Source organism: Embiotoca jacksoni, unplaced genomic scaffold (genome assembly GCF_022577435.1).
Source record: "Embiotoca jacksoni isolate LCO1_2020_lvr unplaced genomic scaffold, fEmbJac1.0.p SCAF_25, whole genome shotgun sequence".
NCBI classification, from domain to species: domain Eukaryota; kingdom Metazoa; phylum Chordata; class Actinopteri; family Embiotocidae; genus Embiotoca; species Embiotoca jacksoni.
This window is the reverse complement of record NW_027185376.1, coordinates 4,748,848-4,769,271: the sequence shown is the minus strand read 5'-3', so window position 1 is coordinate 4,769,271 and position 20,424 is coordinate 4,748,848. Positions and strand designations below refer to the sequence as shown.

Sequence of the window (20,424 nt, the reverse complement as noted above, 5' to 3'; positions counted from 1 at the left end):
GGTCCGATGAGTAATTTAGTGCCCCCGTCGAAAAGATGAAAAATAATGTCCCGCTTTGACCGGAACGCAGCTCGTTAGAAAACAAAAACAAAAAAAAACCTTGAAGCTCACGTCGTTGTTTAAACAGGCGGGCGGAAACAAAACAAACAAAAAAAAGCGAGCTGGCATTCACAACTTTGACTCTTTTCTGAAAAGCTTTCAGAGGTTTCTTTTCTTTTCTTTTCTTTTTTCTCCCGGTTTCAGCATTTGGGCATCACGACGGCACCGTCGCAGCTTCTCGCCTTCATCCCAAAAACACCTGAAAGCAGCAGCTGGAGAGGAAAGAGGAGAGGCGAGAGGCGAGAGGTCGTCCGAGAGGTCGTCCGAGAGGTCGTCCGAGCGACTCGGGTCTCGTAGGAAAAAATGTTGTTTCCCCGATTGTCTCCTCGTTATCTGCCCATTTTAGTTTCTTTCCTTCTTCCTGAAGCCAAACCGACCACGCTAACAGCACGGAGAAGGAGGAGGAGGAAGAAGAAAAAGAAGAAGAAGAAGAGGGGGATGGATGTGACAGACTGTGGGTTGGACACTTTGCGTAACGATTCTTTATTGAGAAGTGGTGGGATAAAAAAGCAGGCTTTATTTAGCCTGGAGGCATAACAGGCAACAAGTGGGCAGTCAGAGGAGCCAAAGAAGGCCAGAAAAACGAGCCGGGATCACAATCGAACGAGAAAACGAGGATGGAATCAGGATTTCTACGAGGAAGTCTTGTGCTTTATTAGAGGAATGGGTCCGGTTTCACAAAAGCAGCGGTTTGTTTTTGATTGTGAGAGGAGTTCATTTAAACTTGGAAGTTTTTATTTTTTAGGAAATTGTCCATCTCGCTTTTAAGTCCAAGAAATGGGATTAACCTTAAAACTTCTAACTCTGACGACACGTCGGGAAGCTTCGAGAACGTCTTTTACATTTGTTCGGACAGACGGACGAAGAAAACAGTCGCCGCTCCCGTTAAACACAAAATAACCAGAACCACTGATAACCACACATTTCACACATGTGAACTCCGCCTTTTATTATTCCAAATGAGATGAGCCTCCTTGGCAGCTATTCTTAGGATATGATTGATTGCACAAAATTATCATAAACCCAAAGGGCTAATAGGCAATTTATCTCCCCGGCTGACAGGATGAGGCCGGCTGCTCCGTGATATCCAAAGACCGACTTCAGATAACGGCCGCGGCCCAAAATTGACATGCAGTATTTTTTCAGAGATGAACTCCTGTAATCAATGTTGTTATTAGTGTTACCGAAACCCAGGATGTCATCAATCACCGGACTCATTAGATATTTATGAGCCCGAGCTGCGTCCACACAAAGTGAAACGATAGCGCCACCCTCCCCTGAGCTTCAGACGTTTGTGTTTCCTTGCGTGAGCGTTGGACGCCTGCGTGCGGAGGAAATACAATAAAACAACCGGCCGCCTTGTAAATAATTGTCGCTCGAGAGTGACCCCTGTGGCCACAAATGGCACTGACCAAACAAATTTCCACTCGCATACCAAGATTTAACGTCAGTCGCCGAAAGGTAATCCATAAATTTGGTCCATTTAAAAAAACATACAGATATTTCCTTTCGAATCGCTCAAATCACGCCGATGATGAACACAGGATGACAGTAATTACAACCGTACGCGCTCAAGTGGAGACATCACAAGAGGAATAAAGGCAAGTTCACTCATCTCATAATCCAATTTGTTTCGATTTTTATTTATTTTTTTATTTTTTTACACAAGGTGGCAAAAAGAAAAAGAACAAAAAAAGAAATTCACTGTCTTTCTCCAGGGACGACTGCAGAGCGCAAAACACACCAGCCGAGCGCGAAGCCCAAGGCCGGGACGCCGGTGAGTCACAGTCGTACCGACGTGTGTGAACGAAGCGAAGGTTCATTCAGCGGGAGTAAAAAAAAAAAAAGAGGCTTTCGTTTGACGTCATCGCGCTTAATCACTCAATTACAGCAATTTCCAGAAAGGTAAGTGTGCGTTATCTTTCTCCGTGTTCTGCCTCCGGGTAGCGTGCGAGGCGGCCGACTGACCGCGGCGAGCCGGCCTCTCTCGGGGCACCGACGTGGGACCGTTCACGCGCCGCCGGTCGCTCGCTCGCTCTCAAACGGTTTGTGACGGAGACGCCTGGATCACGCCGCGACGGGCGTTTCACGATACTCCGAAGAAGTGACGAGACGAGGAAAAACAAGATGAGTAGAAAATGAAAGTTGAAAGAGGCGTCAGAGGGAAATAAAACGCTGATTTATTTATTATTTATTATTTATTCCATCCGTTGTGCAGGTCCAAGGACGGGGGCGATTGAGTGTTTGAGTCTGAGAGAAAGCAGAAGTGTTTTTTTGTATGAAACGCGTAAGTACGTTACTTCCAAAGCATGACGTTTCGGCCTTTGTTGCTGTTTTGGCGCCAGAAGTGACCATATTTGGTCGAAATGCAAATCTGATTCCATCTCCGAAGACATTACGCCCCGCCCACCTGTAGCAGAAACCTGACTGCGCCACGGGCCTGTCAATCAAACAGACACGCCCCACGGGATTTAAATTTTTTTTTTTTTTTTTAGATGGTCCGACAGGAAACTGTGACGGTACGACCCGTCCGCTCCGGGGAAACCCGGAGGAAGTTCGGCTCCACCAGTGTTTGCAGTCACTCTGAGAGGGAGTGCGAGTGAGTCAGCCCGATAGTACAACTTATCACGAGTGGGCTTTAGTGATACTGCAGGAGCTAAATGGACGGCTCACACTGAAAGACTGCCCGCCTTACGAAAGCAGATTTATTCATTTGTTTTCTGGGAGATTAATTTAGCTCCGCTGACATGATGTGCTGCTCATGCTTGTGGAAAGTAAAAGTTCAAATGACCTCAAGAAATGAGAGAAAGAATTAAGGGGACGATGCATATCAGTGTGTGCATCAAATGTATAGTGTTGCAGTGGTTTTGTTTTCATTGATGAATTAATCATTCAATGAAGAAAATAGCTCAGAGTCACAGAGCCTGAGGGGAACAACTCCATATTTTTTTAATTTTTGCATATTATTTTGTACAATATTCAATTTACAACGAAATTAAAAAAAAAAAAAAAAAAAAAAATCTATAAAGGCAACAAATCTGAGAATATTTGACATTTCACTCCATAAAGGACTTTAAAAATCTCAACATAAACACTTTCATCCTCTGATGGTAGAAACACCGAGAGGAACTGTTGTAAACATCGACCCCAAAAGGACCTCATCACTTCCTGCAGCCGTCGCTTTAGGTTTCAAATTGCTGACAGACTTTTTGCTCCCATTCATAATAAACCTGGTAATATTGTATTTTTTTTTATTATTGAGATGTTTCCGGTGTGTCGATTGAAAATAAACTACAGTGTGTGTGTTCATGGTAATGAAGAGCTCAACCAGAGTAATGATGTGGCTCATTTAATGTTGCTTTATAACACAGATGAATAAGATATATATATATATTTAATAAAGTCAATTGGTTGATGGTTCTCTTTTCTTCACATGCGTTGACACTCACAAATACAGACCAGACGTTTCCTTTAAATCCACTTTAAACTGCAGTGACTGCCTTTGGCCACGAGGTGGCGGTGTTGCTCCGTGATTAGCAGTGGGTTTAACCTCATAATACGAACCGTATTATCACCGGTCAGAGCAACAGGTTCTTTTTAAAATCTGTTTCTTCCAGGGGGAAGCTTCACAGCAGGAGGATGCCAGACTGAAAGACGTCACACGTCAACACAGAGAGAGTTTCTCCAGACTTCCTCCTGCGCAAATAAACGCTGACAGTAGAACCGTGTCGTTTTATTTTTGCCTGCAGGAGAGTAAAAACCTAAAGACCTCTTTGCAAGTTGGTAGAGGAGAGAAAACGACAGACGGAAAAGTTTGTCATATCTGTATGCGTTTAGGTCATTGAGATCCAAATACTTACACTTGAATTGCTTTAAATTGTGTTATTCTGCAGCATTTCATATGGGGGGCGGGGGGGGATGCCGTGAAACACGTGACCCCCAAACTCCCCACCTGGGCCTCGGCAAGGAGCAACCCGAAAGCCTCCCAACCGCTGCAAGGGTTTGACCACCCGAGCAGGTAAACAAGGCGTTGTTTATTTAGCCCCGCATTGTTCTCTGCAAACAAAAAGCCTCAGTGTGCTCAGGAAGGTCTCCTGATCACTTCGCTGAGCTGACAGAATTCAAAAGCGAGCGTGCCGTGCAAACTGTCTGCTGTTGTAAACAACTCCGAAAGCTAAAATTGAAGTTAAACGAAACCTTAATATGAAAGCCTATAAATACCCCCCCCCCCCAAAAAAAAAAAAGTTAAGGTAGGAGCGGGACGAAAAGAGATCAGATGGAAGTAAATGTCGTTGCTGTAATGTGACGACATAAAAAAAAAGAAAAAAGAAAGATAAAAGTTCCCTCTCGTGACCCGAGACAACCTTTTGACCCGACGTGTTTCTTTGTCGGTCGATGAGACTCTTGCTGCCTCCTGCAGTGTTTTAGAGTGAAACTCCCATTTTCCACACGTTACATTCGTCTTCTAGCGGCTAAAAAAAACCCAAAACCAATCCTCTGCCTGTGAGTGTTACCAGCAGGAGCTGGTCAGACTCCAAACAAGATGTGTTCGAGGTCATAACGTGAGTTTGGGTCCCGGGCCAGCGTGACATTAGAGCGCCCGGAGCCTCTGAATGCCGCCTTTGTTTTCCTCCCCAGATCCGTGATAAAGGCTTCGGTGGGACACCCCACCCCCTTGCCCCCCTCCTCCACCACCACCACCACCACCTCCTCCTGTGAAATGAAGAACATGAACACCCCCCCCCCCCCCCCCCCCCCCCCCCCCTAAACCGAGGCCCAGCCAGGCAAACAGCACTCTCCGACTTCACCGTTAAAGGATTTAGATATGGAGATATTTTGGGCTGTTTCAGCAGACAGATTCTGAACCAAACATTATGAACGACTTCGGAAAACAAACACAAGGCGAGCCCCCAGTGTCACGGCAAAGCGTGAAATAGGCACGCTTTGTCCTGTCTTAGGCGTGACAGTTTCACATTCAGCGTCTTTAAAACTCAGCAACGCCGCATACCTGAAATGTAAAAAACGATACTTGTACTTGCATGTTTTTTTCACCTTCAGACGAAGGAAGCTGTGTCCCCTTGTTTCCGGTCTTTATGCTAAGCTAACACGCTACAGCTTCATATTTGACATGCACATGGGGGTGATTTAAGAATAAGTGTATTTGTAGAGTGTTTGACTGAAACCTGAAGCTGCACTTTGAACGGCGAGCGAGCGGTTAAAGTTTGATGAACTGGTATTAGTGTTATTGCAAATGATTGATTAAGGCGAGCTTACAAAGTGTTTTATTACAACAGCCCGGACAGCGAACTCTAAATATTTCTACCGATGTGCCAACTGATAAAAAAAAACAAAAAACCCTGCTGCTGTAGTGAGTGTAAACGATGCATGTTGGTGGAATACTTTCTCATTATGGAGTTGGACATTATATTGTATGAATAAGCAGCCAAACTTTTTTTTTTTTTTTAATTTTATTATTCAAATAGTTTCCCTGATTGATCCTCCAGGTAATCTGCAGGTAATTATATACTGAAGAGAAGTGACTCATTCGTTAATTGCACGGTTTTGTAAGTGTGACGATATCAGGCTCTTATTTTGAACAGTTTTGGTTTTTTTTGCAGGTGAAAGCTCTTATTGTGAAGGGCAGCGGAGGCCCTCTCCTCCGTGGGTGAGTAATTATGATGCAGGGGCAGTGAATGCACCGCTGGTTGAATTGTAAACTGGCACGGTTGGTAATTATACTGCTAAAGACTTTATTCTTCAGCGGATGCAACTTTTTGGTTCATTGTAGTTTCATGTGAACGTTGGACAAAAAAAAAAAAAATGGAGAAACTATTTCAATCAGAAGATTTTTGTGGATTAATGTTTAAAAAAAAAACAACAATATGAAAACTGTGAAGTCAGTTTAAAAAGTATTCCATTTACTTTCTCTTTTTCCACTCATTCATTACAGACACTTTAAACATTAGTTCGTTTTTTTGTGACACATCACTGAGTAATTACTTAAAAATAGTCCCTGAATGCATCACCGTTATACACCGTTAATGTTTCCACAAATCAGTTTTGTTTTTTACTTTTTTCTCAAATCTTTGTTTTTATCTGAGATATCGGATCATTTCAACATTTATTGAGGGTAAGGCCACTATCTGGTGGAGCTGTTAACATCCCATGGACATCCGAAACCATCCGGTTGGAAACCACTGAGTTTAATCTTTAACAGTGTGTCGTAGTGTCAAATCGTCATCTTAAAAGTACCTCAAACGCTCAGATAAATGTAGTAGTGGAGGAGAAAGTACAATATTTCTCCCTGAAATGTGGTGAAGTGGAAGAAATAATATACAAATACCTCAAAATTGTACTTCAGTCCAGTACTTGAGTTACTTTCAAACTCCTGGATTAGTTATGAAGGGAGTACTTATGAAGCATCTGTTATGTTCTTTATATTATACTATTATCATTTTTGTGTACCATAGTGACTTGTACATTTGAAAAATATTTACATAATCCCAGAAAAAAAAAAAATGCATTTTTGAGTAAAGGGAGATTATTTGATTTCATTTGAAGAGTTTCTAACAAGGTAACTGATTTTCTCTCTATAAATAAAACATATAAAACACTGACTGTTATTCAAAGCAGATCATTTCATATTTCTTTGACCATGCCTGGCTGGAGATGGATCTTTTTAAGTGTGTTAAACCAGACTGAAACAGACGGTAACAGGCCCGTAAATGGTTAACCGGACGGTGCAGCGGTCCGTGGTGACGTCACATTCCCGTTTCTCCTTCTCTCCGGGCCGCAGTTTGTTTGCGGAGACGACAAGAAAAAAAAATTAAAAATCATCCCTTAAAATCGAACAACTTTTCACCGACGGATCAGCTGCTGCCGCCGGATTAACACCGCAGAAATGGGCAACTGTCAAGTAAGTGTCATTCTCGGCTTTTCTATTTTTTTTTTTTTTATCTCTTCTTTTAAAACGCGGTGGTTATAAATACAAAAATAAAAAAAATCTCTATCAGCAGTCCGGGCTTCACTCGAAGTGTTCAGCTTCATAGTTTCGCGTTAAAATCCACACAATCATCAGGGTGGGGGGGTAAAAAAAGGAAGGATTATGCCAATGTTGGATTTGACCGTCAACCAGATAGGACCGGTATTGTTTTTAGTCTACATTTTGACGCATTAGTCGCGAGGCTTTGCGCACACTTTTACTGCGTCGTGTTTAAATCTCCTATTATTGACACCGCGCTGCGTAAAATAAAGAGTTACGAATTCAGATTCCCGCCGAGCGGTGTTTCTTTAAGTGTCAGTCCGATGTAAACGTTGCAAATGATATCGTGTGACAAGACGCCGTGTCTGGTTTTACGCAGAAGGAACGGCCACTCCTCTGCGGAATTCACCAGAGCTCCGTTAGATGGAGCTGGATGATGAGTGGAACTCTTTTCTATGACACGAGTGTGTGTGTGTGTGTGTGTGTGTGTGTGTGTGTGTGTGTGTGTGTGTGTGTGTGAACGGTTTGTCCAATGCAGCTAGTTTTCTGTCATTGTGGTACCTTTCTCCTTTGTGTGTTTGTGTGTGTTTGGCCTTATACATAATTGACGCTGGAAAAAAAAAAAAAGAAAAAAAAAAGTTTATTTTTAATAATCATTTAACAAAATGTACTTTAAAGTTCAAATAACGTCCATTCATATTCAGAAAATGACCCTAAATTAGCAGGCCAAACTCAAATTGAATGATTACATCATAAAACGGGCAGATTTATCCAGCTTTTAGAGAAGTACGCCACACGTTCCCCTGATTGTGAGAAAGGAAAGTGACGTTTTAACTCTTCTTTTCCGCTGGTGATGATATAATTCTGTCGGTGGGACTCTTTGGGACGGGTTCGTCGTCGGACCGCTGTTATAGTCCTGGGACTGCACTTTGGCATTCATGAGGCCCCCACCAAGTTTGTTTAAAGACTTGTGGCTCTGAATTCCTCAACCAAAGCATTGTATATCCTCCCCCCCCCCCCCCCCCCCCCATCTGCCAGCTGCTCCTGCGTGCTTTCATGAATGGCGACTAAAACAATGATTAGTTAGATATAATCACAGTGTGTGACTCTTATATTTCTTTCTCAGCCTACAATTTTTCCCTACGAGGATTTTGATGCCATAGCTGATATCAAGGCCATCCGGAAAGCCTGCAAAGGGTTCGGTAGGTTGGAAATAAAACAATTCCGATGACGTTCCCGTGCTTGAAAGTGCCTGTTATTTGTTTTGCATCTGTTTTTGTTGTGTCCTCTTTTCAGGAACTGACGAGCAGGCCATCATTGACGTCCTGGCGAACCGCAGCGCATGTCAGCGTCAGGAAATTAAACAGGCCTATTTCGAGAAGTATGACGACGTGAGTGCCAATTCAAGTTTATTCTAACGTGAAACATATTCGGAAAAACAAAAACCAAAAAAAGCATTTCTCCTGTGCTTCTGCTCCTTCCTAACGATCCCGTCTCTCCCTGTCTCTTTGCGACAGGAGTTGGCGGACAAGTTGAAGAGCGAGTTGTCGGGAAGCTTTGAGAAGGCCATCCTCGCCATGCTGGACCCGCCCGTCATCTACGCCGTGAAGGAGCTCAGGAAGGCCATGAAGGGAGCGGGCACCGACGAGGACGTCCTGGTGGAGATCCTCTGCACCGCCACCAACGCTGTGAGCGGCGGATTTTTTTTTTTTTTTCTATATCGAGCCAATTAAATTCAAAAGATCTGCTAAAAAAAAAAAAAAAAAAATATGGAGAAATGCAGTAAAAATTCAGATTATTGCTGTTTGAAATGTCAACATCTGTTATCGCTCTCAACAGGACGTTGCCTTGTTCAAGGAATGCTACTTTCAAGGTGAGACACTAAATGAAGCGCTCGATAGAAGTATTGTTTTTATTGTTATTGTGGTGCAAAAATCTTTCGTTTCAGCTGTTGAACTTCTCACCCACGACTGCGTGTCACTATCGTGAACTCTGGAGGAAGTTACACAGGGTGACTCATGTTAACCAGCACACCCCAATTATATTTCTGTTTCTTTTGCCATGTGACGTACAGTCATACTTTGAAAGCACTGACGCATACTGAAAGAAAAGGTTATTGACTTGAGAGCAAAGCTTTTCAATTTGCAGCCAAAAAGTCTCGTTTCACAAGCAAAATTCTTAATTCTGTGTCCAAAACCAACAAAATTGTAAGAGCATATTCTTTTGCAACGCAATCATTTTATTCTCAGTTTATATATTTTGTACTTGCAAACTGGATCTTTGACTGCAGTGCAAAAAAAAATCAGGTCCGACTCAGAAATCTGGGACAATTACTGACCGAAGGCTGGTTAAGAGAGGGTGGACAAGTTCTTACAAAATACAAATAAAAATAATAAAAAAAACAGTACACCAAACTTGATATGATATCACAGGACTACGTAGCGGTGTCGCTATAAATACTGACACAAAGAAATGGACAGTATTCTTTGGTGTCGCTCTTGCAGTGCACGAACGCGATCTGGAAGCGGATATCGAGGGAGATACGAGCGGCGACGTCAGAAACCTCCTCACCGCTCTTCTGCAGGTAAGTGGCTCCGAGTTTCTCCTCCGCTCGGGTAACTGAATTCCTCCCGCTGAAATCGAGCTCACTCTCCCCGTGCCCGACTAAACACACACACACACACACACACACACACACACACACACACACACACACACACACACACGCACACACACACACGGTTTAAGGGAGGCCAGATATAGTTGCTTGACTCACTACGGAGCAAAAGTCACCTCGGTCCTCTTCCTTCCAGGGCGGCAGAGACGAGAGCTACGATGTGGACGAGGAATTGGCCGAACAAGACGCCACTTCCCTTTTCGAGGTACCGTTTTCTATTCGATAAATGCACCTTCACGACGGTTTGAACGGCACGCGTTTATTTGGTCCCGAGGAACGTTAACGTTCGCCGATCCCGTGCAGGCCGGCGAGGGTTGTTTCGGGACGGACGAGTCCACCTTCAGCTACGTCCTGGCCTCCAGAAACTACCTGCAGCTCCAGGCCACCTTCAAGATATACGAGCAGGTCGGGGATTTGGCGTCCGCAGCTGCGGGCGATATCGCGCATCAGCATCTCATTTTCTGCATTAGCCGCTGCTACCCATCTTCCGTCACCCTCCCAAGAAAACACCGGCCCAAATAAAGTGTTTCTCTCCGCAGCTCTCCGGAACCGAAATCCTGGACGCCATCGAGAACGAGACCGGCGGGACGCTGAAAAAATGCTACGTCGCTCTCGGTCAGTGCGAAACGGAAAGTTTTTTTTGAATATGGAAATACAGGAAGCTGATTAACGAAACCAGATCCTAGTCGCATTAAAATTGAAAAACAACCCACGTAAATGATAAGGGTGGAGTATGAAATATATATTTTTTTAAAAATGGTCACATGAAGTACATGAAGTGCAGTTTATACAGTTCCTCCCTCCCGACAGTGAGAGCAGCGAAGAACCCGCAGCTCTACTTCGCCAGACGTCTGAACGACGCCATGAAAGGAGCGGGAACCGACGAGGACACGCTGGTCCGCATCATCGTGTGTCGCTCCGAGGTAACGGCACTAAAAGATGAACGTGTTCATAAGAAAGGAGTCGTCGAAACGCAATATTACGGCGCAAACTAATGCACGCACGCGCTGTTCCAGATGACTGCGGGATGAAATCGGGGCGCTTCAGCGAATGAAAATGAACCGAATGACATGATTTTCTTTTTTCTTTGTGTTTAAAGACGTCATGTAAATCCACCAAACTGCACCGAGCTCGACCTCGACGGCTGGAAAGTGTACTGACGTCGTTGTGGTTTCACCCCCCTTTTTTTTTTCTCAACAGTATGATTTGGAGACCATCAAAGACATGTACCTGGAGAAGTACGACGTGTCTCTGAAGGACGCCCTGAGGGACGAGTGCAGCGGCGACTTCAAACGCCTCCTCCTGGCTATCTGCCACTGAAGGCCGACTAGCGCTGCCGGACGAAGGTTTTCTTGTCTAACAAACTAACGACTCGGTCTCTCCGTTAACGGCGTTATGTAAAGAGGGTCTGGAAATGACGGCACAATTTACTCTGTTCGTGTTCGCGGTCCAAAAACTGAGTTAATATGAACGCGAGCGGCTCTCAAATTCTTTACAACTATTTTTTCCACAGACGTCGACCTCGATTCTCTAACCTCGGACTCATCGGTGTTTGAATCTCTTTGTCTGTCATTTACTGCCCGTTTCTTGGTCGATTTTTTAAGCTCTAACTCTTAACGACTTCATCAGCATTTATACGATATACTGGTAAGTAATGTTCAGCCACAAAAACAAACAAAAAAAAGCACTAAGATTTCTGCAGGAGTCACACTAATGCAATTACTGCGAGCGCGGTGTGTTCAGGCGGTTTCAAGCTCGATTAGGATAAATTACATTACAAACCTTCAGTTCGTCCTTCTGCAGCATTTAACGACGTAATGAGACAATAATGTTGCGTTATTATCTTTGCATAAGTGTTTTGTAGAGCGAATAATTCAAGCTTTTTTTCCACCCTCCGTACCCCCGAACACAGTGACTGTTATACGTCGCTGCTCTTACCACTAATGCAATCAACTCCGTATGGCTTGAAGTTTCAAACGAAGAAATGTGAACGACCGCGTTGAAGGAATCGTTACAGCGGGTGTCGCGAAGGATTTTTCTAATTTGTTTTACCCAGCCGATCGTCAGAAGAGGTTATATATTTTATCAGTTGTTTATTGAAAGAAACTCTATATTGATTTACAATATGTTGCTTTTTCTGTTGTTGTTTTTTTTTAAATCCCATACAACTAGAAAAAACTTGACAAATCCAAAAAACACCTCAGCTTGTTACTTTTTTTTTATATTCAATGACTAAAACTGAAAAAGTATTTAAAATTTAGCATTATTTAGTGTATCGTTTTAGCAAGGTCGGAGGTTATGTGAAGGGATAACAATGTTCGTGTGAGCATTTAACATCAGATCAGACGTCTCGTGTCAATTGTACGTCTATAATACACGGCAGCTGAGATTTGTTATGAATTACCACTATTGTGAACAAGCTGAGTTCGATGCTCAAGTGAAGTACAGTACGTGAGACAGTCACGGCGTCCACCTCGACATCAGTTGTGTGCCTCTCTATAGCCAAAGAAATGTTAGTCTAAACGCAAATAAAGTTTCCCGTAAAATCGTAAATGTCTGGTTTTTATTTCATCATTCATGTGTTGACGGAGTGTAAAAACTACTGTAAAAGTAGAGTACAGAGAAGTTTAGGTCGTGCTTTCTTTAACTTTCCACGAAAGGACACGCCCCCTTTCAAATCTGTCCCCGCCCACTTGCTACCTTCAGGTACAGTCGCATATACTCACATTTTAACATTGAAGGACAATTCATTTTGGGAGCCAAAGTAGAAATTAAATTCAGCATGACTCTTGTGTCTTTCTGTCTTCATTTAATCTCAGACTGCATGGGGTTAGATCAGGTCTCTGGGGGGCGTGGGGGGGTGGGATTACCATCTTCTGCAGTATGGCTACTCCTTCTTGTGGTTGAAGATGAATCTTTATGATCCTTACCTGTATGTTTACGGCTCGCTGTGACGGCACAGACGCCAGTGTCCCCCCCCCCCCCCCCCCCAAAAAAAACACCCTAATCACGTGTCGATATTCCTTTTTAATTGTACCGCTTTTGAGAATAACGACTCTCTGCGGAGCTCCTGAAGGCAGCGCCGTGTCACAGCGGCGTCATCGCGCCGTGGCTCCGCCCCCACACCTCCACGGTCATGCATGTTGTGTATTCTCGCAATTTTTGCACTCCTCTCTGTTTATACTTTTGAAAACACGGGTTGTTTTACACGAAGGGAGGTTTGAGCTCACCGCCGGATATACGCGGGGACGTCACCGACTCCTCTCCTCTCCGCTGGACTCTCTCGTGGGTACGTCTTTCTGTTTCACTAGCTTTCTCGGTCCCCCACCTCCCCCTTTTTTTTTTTTTTTTTTTTTTTTTTTTTTTGGGGCTGGTAATTACAGTCATTAGCATCCATCTTGGTATGAGCTAATTAAAACCACAGCAAAGGAGAAATGTTACAGCCCTGCAAATATCGTCGGTGTGCTTTACACCCGTTTATACTTACCGGCTGTGCTTTTAAAGCACTCCAACCCAACACTAAATGTCCCTGTAACAAATGTAGGTATTTGCAAAAGGCCTGCAGACTTTAATGTTTCATGTTAATGTCACGTGTTATCACTGAAAACTGGGAAAACAAATATACCTCTTTTTGCCTGCTTATTTTCTTGAGCGTAAAATGCCCGCGCGTTAATGCGTATTGTTTTGGTGTTGGAGACAGATTAATCTCTGCACCACTTCGCGCCTTCACTTGTGTTTTGGTGCTGCAGCTTGCACATGTTGGAGAGAGGAGTCAGTCATCATCATCATCTCCATGGAAACACGAAGTAGAAACGGCGATGTCCCGCTTCCTGAAATGAGCACAAGCAGGGCAAACTGCTATCCGTCTCGTTTTGGTGATTTGCAAGCCACGTTTCAAGCCCTCAAACGCACCATATTAGTCAGCGCACCGGTTTTACAAAGGTGTGCAAAACACGTGATTACGCGCGATGACTTGATGCATAAATTAGTGCAGGTGAAGCATAAACTGTTCCCAAGCATTAAGAAGTGATCGCTGTGAGTTGATGGGGATTTCGTGTGTTTCATTTTATACATCCAGCTTGGTTGAATCACTTAAAACACTTAAAATGATCTTTTAATACAAATAAAGAAGACGTATTCCAACTAGAAATGACAGACGCTATTCAATTGCATCATGGGAAATGTAGTGCTCCGGTGTGTATCGAGCTTCAGGGATAAAAAAAAATTTAAAAAAAGTCTGGATATCTTGATGTGTGTTTTGCTTTTAGTTTTAGCCCCAAAAATCAACAGAAACATCTCTGACAACATTAATGACGAGTTATTCTTCTTCACACTCCTCTTCTGTCTACAACAACCAAACACAAGCCGACTTCAAAATGGGATTGAAGCAAAGATGGTGCAGCAACAAAATGTTTGTTATGACTATCGGGTTCATATTTCTAATAAAGAAATAATAAAATAAAAACTGCACACAGACACTTTTCCATCTTTTTTTTTTTTTTTTTTCCACTTTACAATATTTTTTTTTCCCAGCAAACTTTTCGCTGATTCGGGAAGTGTTGCTGCTGCACTGCAAATGGGCGGCAAACCAATCCTGACTGACAGCTGCAGTACATGACCGACACAATATGACAAAATGGAAAAACATGAACTGGAATAAACCGCATCAAGCAACATAACATAACATAAATTAGACTCTAAGCAAAAAAAAAAAAAATCCCCCAAAATCCCTGCTCATTCCTAATTAATGTTTATCTCATGCATAATTCATCGTGTTCTAATGAATGTATTAATGAATGAAATATGATGAACTCGCGCGGCTCCGGATTAATAAATGATCAGGTCTCTTTTGGTTCGGTGGGTTGAGCACAAAGGTAAAAACCAAAACAGATGCAGCTGCAGAAATATTTGCCAATCATTAATCAACCATCATTAACTTGAAGGGCCCGATGATGTCACACCCAGTTCATGAAGTTTGTATTTAACAGATATCGCCGCTGGTTCAAATTGCGACGCTCGAACGCGACCTCGCCTGCGACGAGGGTGAAAATCTTTGAATCAATTAAATGCCTAATTCTTCTATTTAAATATGCACGAGTTGCCGTTAATTCGCACGTATTCCCTTCACATACTCGTGAAGTATCACATGCGTTAATTAGTGCAGGAATTCATCCAGGAGTTCAGTTCAGTCACGCACTTCGACTGGAATCGTCTAATTCACTGCAATCGTAGTTCATATTTTAAATTCAAAGTTGATCTTTCACAGCCGACGCTATATTCTCTTTCCAGCGGTGCGACAGATCTCGTCATTTGCAAGATGCGTGTGTCCGGTTGCCGTGGGAACGGCTTCGGTCCAGGTTTACTTTGCATTCAGCTGCAAATGGTGTAACTGAACAGGTCACCGGCACCGGGTTGGTGCTTTTGTCTGAAACCGCGTCGCTGTTTATGGGGACAAAAGGCTGGTTGACAGGCAGGTTTACCTTCTCTCCTAATTATGAGATTCGTGTCTCAGTTTTTTTTTTTTTTTTCTTTTTGTGAATGCATCACATTTACATATTATTCTGGGGATAATAGAGTGTTACCAAACGCCGCGCGACAGGAGGTCATCGGTTGGATCGTGGTTGTTTTATTTCTGCATCCTACCAGTGGGGCATTCTGCTTTGTTTTTACAGTATTAAATAAAAGGCGTTCCTCAACTATCAACTGTAATAAAAAAAAGATTTAACCGATTTATCGGCTGTAATCTGTCATTACGGATTCTCTTAAAAAAATAAATAAATAAATAAAAAAACTCAGTGTTTCGAAAACTGTCATGGTATTTATTTTCACCTTTATTTTATTGCTCTTCCATGAAATCTAAACACTTCCTCCTCTGGATACTTTAATACTACTAAAAATGCTGGCTACTAAAATTCAGAAGTTCAGTATTTTTTTTTCTCTAATTACTATAAAATTAAACCACATTCGCAATAACATACAACAATATTTCTGGAGAGGTTAAAAAGACAAATGTTAACATTGAGAAAAGGCTTGAATATCCTTCTTTAGGTCACAGTAAATTATAAAACTATCATTTTCTAAATAGATCGTAGTCCAGTTTATAAAAGGTGTATCATTTTCTGATACTTGACTATTTGCATTAAGTATCAGTGAATTCATTTTTTATGACTCCTGAATTTTGGCAATTACCTTTCTTACGGGAAATCTCTCATGCCCTTCGACGTGTATGAATTTCTGACCCTCTTTTTGTTTTTTTGCGGCCAGGTTTTGAGGAGATGTCGTCCGTGTGGCAGCAGGAGCCGTCGGGTTACTCCCCCTGCGTGGAGATCGACTCCAGCTCCGTGCGCACCAAAGACCGGCTCAGCTCTCCGGCGTGGCTGAAGCAGGAACAGGACGACCTCCGCATCATCAAGTGGGAGAACTTCCAGACGGGAGCCTCGGCAGACGCCGTTCAGGACAACACGCCCAGCAGCGCCATGTCCGGTAGGAGACGTTCAGATGCTGTCTGCAATTTTGGACATCACCTTAAAAACAATTTTTGTGTGTGTTTTCTGTAACTTCAAAATTTGAGAAATGCCTCGGGCACGTGAAAGAGCTTCTGGTTTTCAGTCCTCAAAGCCGCTGTTAAAGATAATTGTGAATTGTGAACCACCAGTTGCAGTCTGGAGCTTCAAGTCTACATTTAACATTACTGAGGACGACTGGAAAGAACTATTGACTATTTCTATTCGTTGGTTTGGTAGTTTGACTTTTTACTCAAGATAACATCTGCAAACATGAAGAAAAGTTCCAGCTTTGTTTTATTAGCGAGACATGCGGCTACTTCCCGTTTCCTGCCACTAAGTAATAACATTACTTCCCCTTTGCACGCCTCATAGTCACAATTTTAATGAGTTACGTATGTTTTGATGCTCTGTATGTTTCATCAACCCAGCTTCCATTGACGCTGCCACGACACCGAACCTTTTTCGCAAACTGGCGTGTTTTGAATCCCCTCTTTTTCCAGCCGCCTCACACGCTGACAGTCTTCCTCCGAGGGTGCTGCTGACCATCACCAAGCTGCAGTGCATGCTGGAGAGCAAACAGGAGCGCATCGCGGCGCTGGAGAGGCAGGTGGAGGACCTGATGCAGGACCGCAAGTTCCTGAGGAGCCAGATCGAAAACCTCACGAGCAACCGCTCCATGCCGGCGTTCGCATGTCCCAGTCCGGTGACCGAAGGTCAGCGACTGAACGTGAAGTAGTAGATCATGTTTAGACGAACTTAATGGCTCCTATTTATGTCTTCTTTTTTTTTTGTCATTGGACCGCACACACACACACACACACACACACAGCTCATAAACCCAGCAAGGTGCAGCATTCAGAAAACAAATCTCGAAAGAGAGAAAGAGCTTCTTCGAGCTCGTCCAGCGGCAGCCACAGCGGCTCCGAAGCGTCCGATTCGTCGGAGGTGTCGGCGGCCTCGAGCGAACACAGACGGAAGAAACACCACAAGGACAAGAAGAGATCGAAGAAAGGGAAGGACTACAGCAGGAAGAGAGGTGAGAGTCCCGTCTGCATCTCATGAGGTTTGACGCTGCACTCATAATAGTAAAAACATGTGTCCGATACAAAGCCCCCGCGAGGACTTTATGAGGACGATATCTTCACCTCACCTTAGCAGAAGTACAGCAGATTGTCAGTTGTTCAATTTCCCAACTCAGTGCAGAGGTTAAGAAGTTTACTGATGCTTGCAGCAGGCAAGAACAAACTTGAAGCACTGAAGAAGTGAAAGAAAAATGTTAAGAGACGACAATAACAGCAAAAACGGCTCCTGATAGCCGGCCGTTGTCGGTCGTTGGCAATACGGGAGTCTTGTCGTCTTCTCAGCCGTCAAACATCACAGGAGAAGTCTTCCTGAAGGTTCAAGACTTGGAACACATTAACAGCCAGTTGCAGGACATTTTTGGTCTTTTAGGTCCTTATCAAAATTGAAGGGAGTTTATACAAGCGGCGATCAAAAAAAGTTCCGTGACGGAGCGCAGCACGGTGATGTGAACGGAGCAGTGGGAAGCTGGAACCTTCACGAGAAAGTATTCCAAGTTTCATCTCTTGATCAAAAGCAGCAGCTGAGATACTCAGGTTTTTATAACCACTACGATCGTTTTCAATTTGATCTGTGAGCAGAAACTTAAACAGAGAGCCTTAAAAAAAAATGCCTCCGAAAGTCTCCAGCGAGCGAAACCGGGCAAAGGTTGTTTTATTGAGTGACACTCGGGGCAGAGAGTCACCGTCCGAGGCCGAAGAAGGGGGCGTCGGCTCAGGAGCAACCAGCTGGGTTTTCTTCCACCGTCTTCTTTGACTGACTTCAGACCGTCGACGGCGAGTTCTGCTGTGACGTTCTGGGGACGGGGGGGGGGGGACGACCTTCGACGCGAGGTGTCCCAACATGACAACACGCCGGTCTCTCACCCGCAACGACGCCGTCGTCACTCCGACTCGGCAGTTTTGACTCCCTGCGACTTTGACAGGAAACCTGATGTGGGCTCTCTCGCTTAAGTTTGAGTTTAAGGCACACGTTTCAGTGGCCACCGAAGTTTTTGATCAAGTGACGCAACTTTGGAAGAGTTATTTACGAAGGTTTTTAGCCTCACGCCGGTTTGCGTACGTCACGGCGCAACAGGAGCGGTCTCTGAACTTTTAGATCTCCTTTCGTATTCGTCCACAGCGTGATTTTCTTCAACAGCGTCTTAAGTGTCTTTTGAAGACAGAAATGTGACTTCAGAAAAGTAAAGTGTGAAGCAAGCCGAGGCCTCAAGGTTTAGAGAGTTCGATGACGGAGACGTTTTTTAATTGTTATACACGTCAATGAGACTAATTTGTCAAAGGGAATTATAGTGTTGATTTTCACTTAACACCCCTAAGAAAGTGAGACAGCCGCTAAAAGCGAGACGATGAAATGTAACAACAATCGTAGCTCGACCTGTCGTCTCTCTCCACCAGCGACCGGCGTCCAGTACGTCATCCACCGCTACAAACAAGTCCTGTCCGCCTTCATCAAGAAGAAGAGCATGAGCGAAGCCTTCCGCCACCTCGGAATCGACCGGAACACCATCGCCAACACGGCGTCGATCGCCGAGCTCCACCTGGCGGGCAAAGACATGGTCCCCCTGGTGGGCATGTTTCGCCAAGGAGAAGAGACTCTCGTCAGCTACGCCCAAAGGTGCACGCTGGTCATCGACAGCGACGTCGACCTGGCCCGGAAAATAGACCAGATGAAAGCCAACAGCGAGCTCCTGCCCATCTCAGGGAAAAGGCAGAGGGTTTTGCATTCTCACCTGCCGCCACTGGGGGGCGGTGCAGAGAGCATTTTAATAGGTTGACTTTGATTTAACTGCATTGAGAACATAACGCCTTCACAAAGTTATGTTTCATTTGCTTTTGTTGTTTTTTTTTTCCCCTGTCTGAGCTGCTGCATTTACATGTTTCATGTAGCACATTTTAACAAAAAGAATAGGCTTTTTGTCTAATGGGACCAGAAATGTTAGAAAATCTACATTCTAGTCATTTTATTTTACACATTTAGGATGTATATTTTGTTCTTGATAGCCATACTTGTTGCGGCTGCTTTTAGTGTTGGAAACCCTCTTTTTTTTAATTATTATTATTATTATTATTATATTAATTATTTATGTATGTAGTCATAGAAACGCCCACAAGATGGCAGTGTTCACACGTAATGTTTACAAATCACTTCCCTTGTCATTTACTTCAAAATGGTGGATGGTCAATTTTCCATTTCGCAGCACTTAAGTTTTGTTGGAGACTTTTATCATGTTGGGATTGACATGCTTACAAGTGAACTGTCTAAAAAACAAAAACAGCATTTAAAGAAACCGACAAAATGAAAATGAAAAAGACGGCTTGTTTCACGCGGAGAGTCCGTTTTGTTTTGTATCCCGAGGAAGAATCGTGTACCAAGAAAAACTAACTTGACACTGCTATACATGAACGTTTGATAGAGTTATTAAAAGCGGTACTTTTTCAGAGCCAATGCCCCTTTTGACGAGCACTTGACACCCCCCCCCTCCACACACCCCCTAGGTAAAAAAAAAAAAAAGCATGCCGAGGGGCCTTTTGTGAAGTAAAACATGACCTCTTCTGTCATCTTAAAATGCGATGTTGGTATGAAATGTGCCGCAGTGTAACTTTAAATGTTCAGAGAGATCTTGTTTTTTTTTTTGTGTGAAGTCTTGTCTCTTCTGCAGCAGCAGTTGTGCAGACGGCTCGGTGACGAACATCCTCGGCTGACGGTGAGTGTCGGTGCGAAGCGTTCGCTTTCCACACCGAGGTGACAAATGACTCGTGCACAGAGCCCATTACAGGGGGGGCCGCACCCGGGCTGTTTATCTCCGCACGGGACTCTGTCACTGTCACTCCTCCCGTTCTGCTTATCTTTCACTCTCACATCCCAATCTGTGCACCCCCCCCCCCCCACCCACCAACCCTCCACCGCCCTCTTTCCTGTTATGAACTCATTCAGTCATTTCTCATTACGCATCACTCCTTCCATCTCTCTTCATCCCTTTCTTTTCTTTTTTTTTTTTTTTTTCCCGTTGTGTCTCATCTTTTCACCCCCAAAATAATAATAGTAATAATAATAATAAAAAAAGAAGCTGGTCAAGA

At 43.7% G+C, this 20,424-nt stretch overlaps 2 protein-coding genes across 2 annotated transcripts; both read left to right on the top strand.

Annotated features, from left to right (window-relative positions):
- Positions 1 to 6,858: 6,858 nt before the first annotated feature.
- Positions 6,859 to 12,311, top strand: anxa13 (annexin A13). Its single transcript, XM_069159726.1, has 11 exons — positions 6,859 to 7,015; positions 8,208 to 8,283; positions 8,378 to 8,472; positions 8,599 to 8,769; positions 8,921 to 8,954; positions 9,586 to 9,665; positions 9,895 to 9,963; positions 10,062 to 10,163; positions 10,298 to 10,373; positions 10,569 to 10,681; positions 10,959 to 12,311. The coding sequence occupies exons 1-11, from the start codon at positions 7,001 to 7,003 to the stop codon at positions 11,076 to 11,078; spliced, it is 951 nt and encodes a 316-aa protein (XP_069015827.1). The 5' UTR covers positions 6,859 to 7,000; the 3' UTR covers positions 11,079 to 12,311.
- Positions 12,312 to 12,828: 517 nt separating this feature from the next.
- LOC138204451 (coiled-coil domain-containing protein 106) lies at positions 12,829 to 20,424 on the top strand. The gene is made up of 5 exons (XM_069159725.1): positions 12,829 to 13,047; positions 16,023 to 16,241; positions 16,765 to 16,977; positions 17,094 to 17,300; positions 18,742 to 20,424. Exons 2-5 carry the CDS (start codon positions 16,034 to 16,036, stop codon positions 19,119 to 19,121), a joined length of 1,008 nt encoding a protein of 335 aa, XP_069015826.1. The 5' UTR covers positions 12,829 to 13,047; positions 16,023 to 16,033; the 3' UTR covers positions 19,122 to 20,424.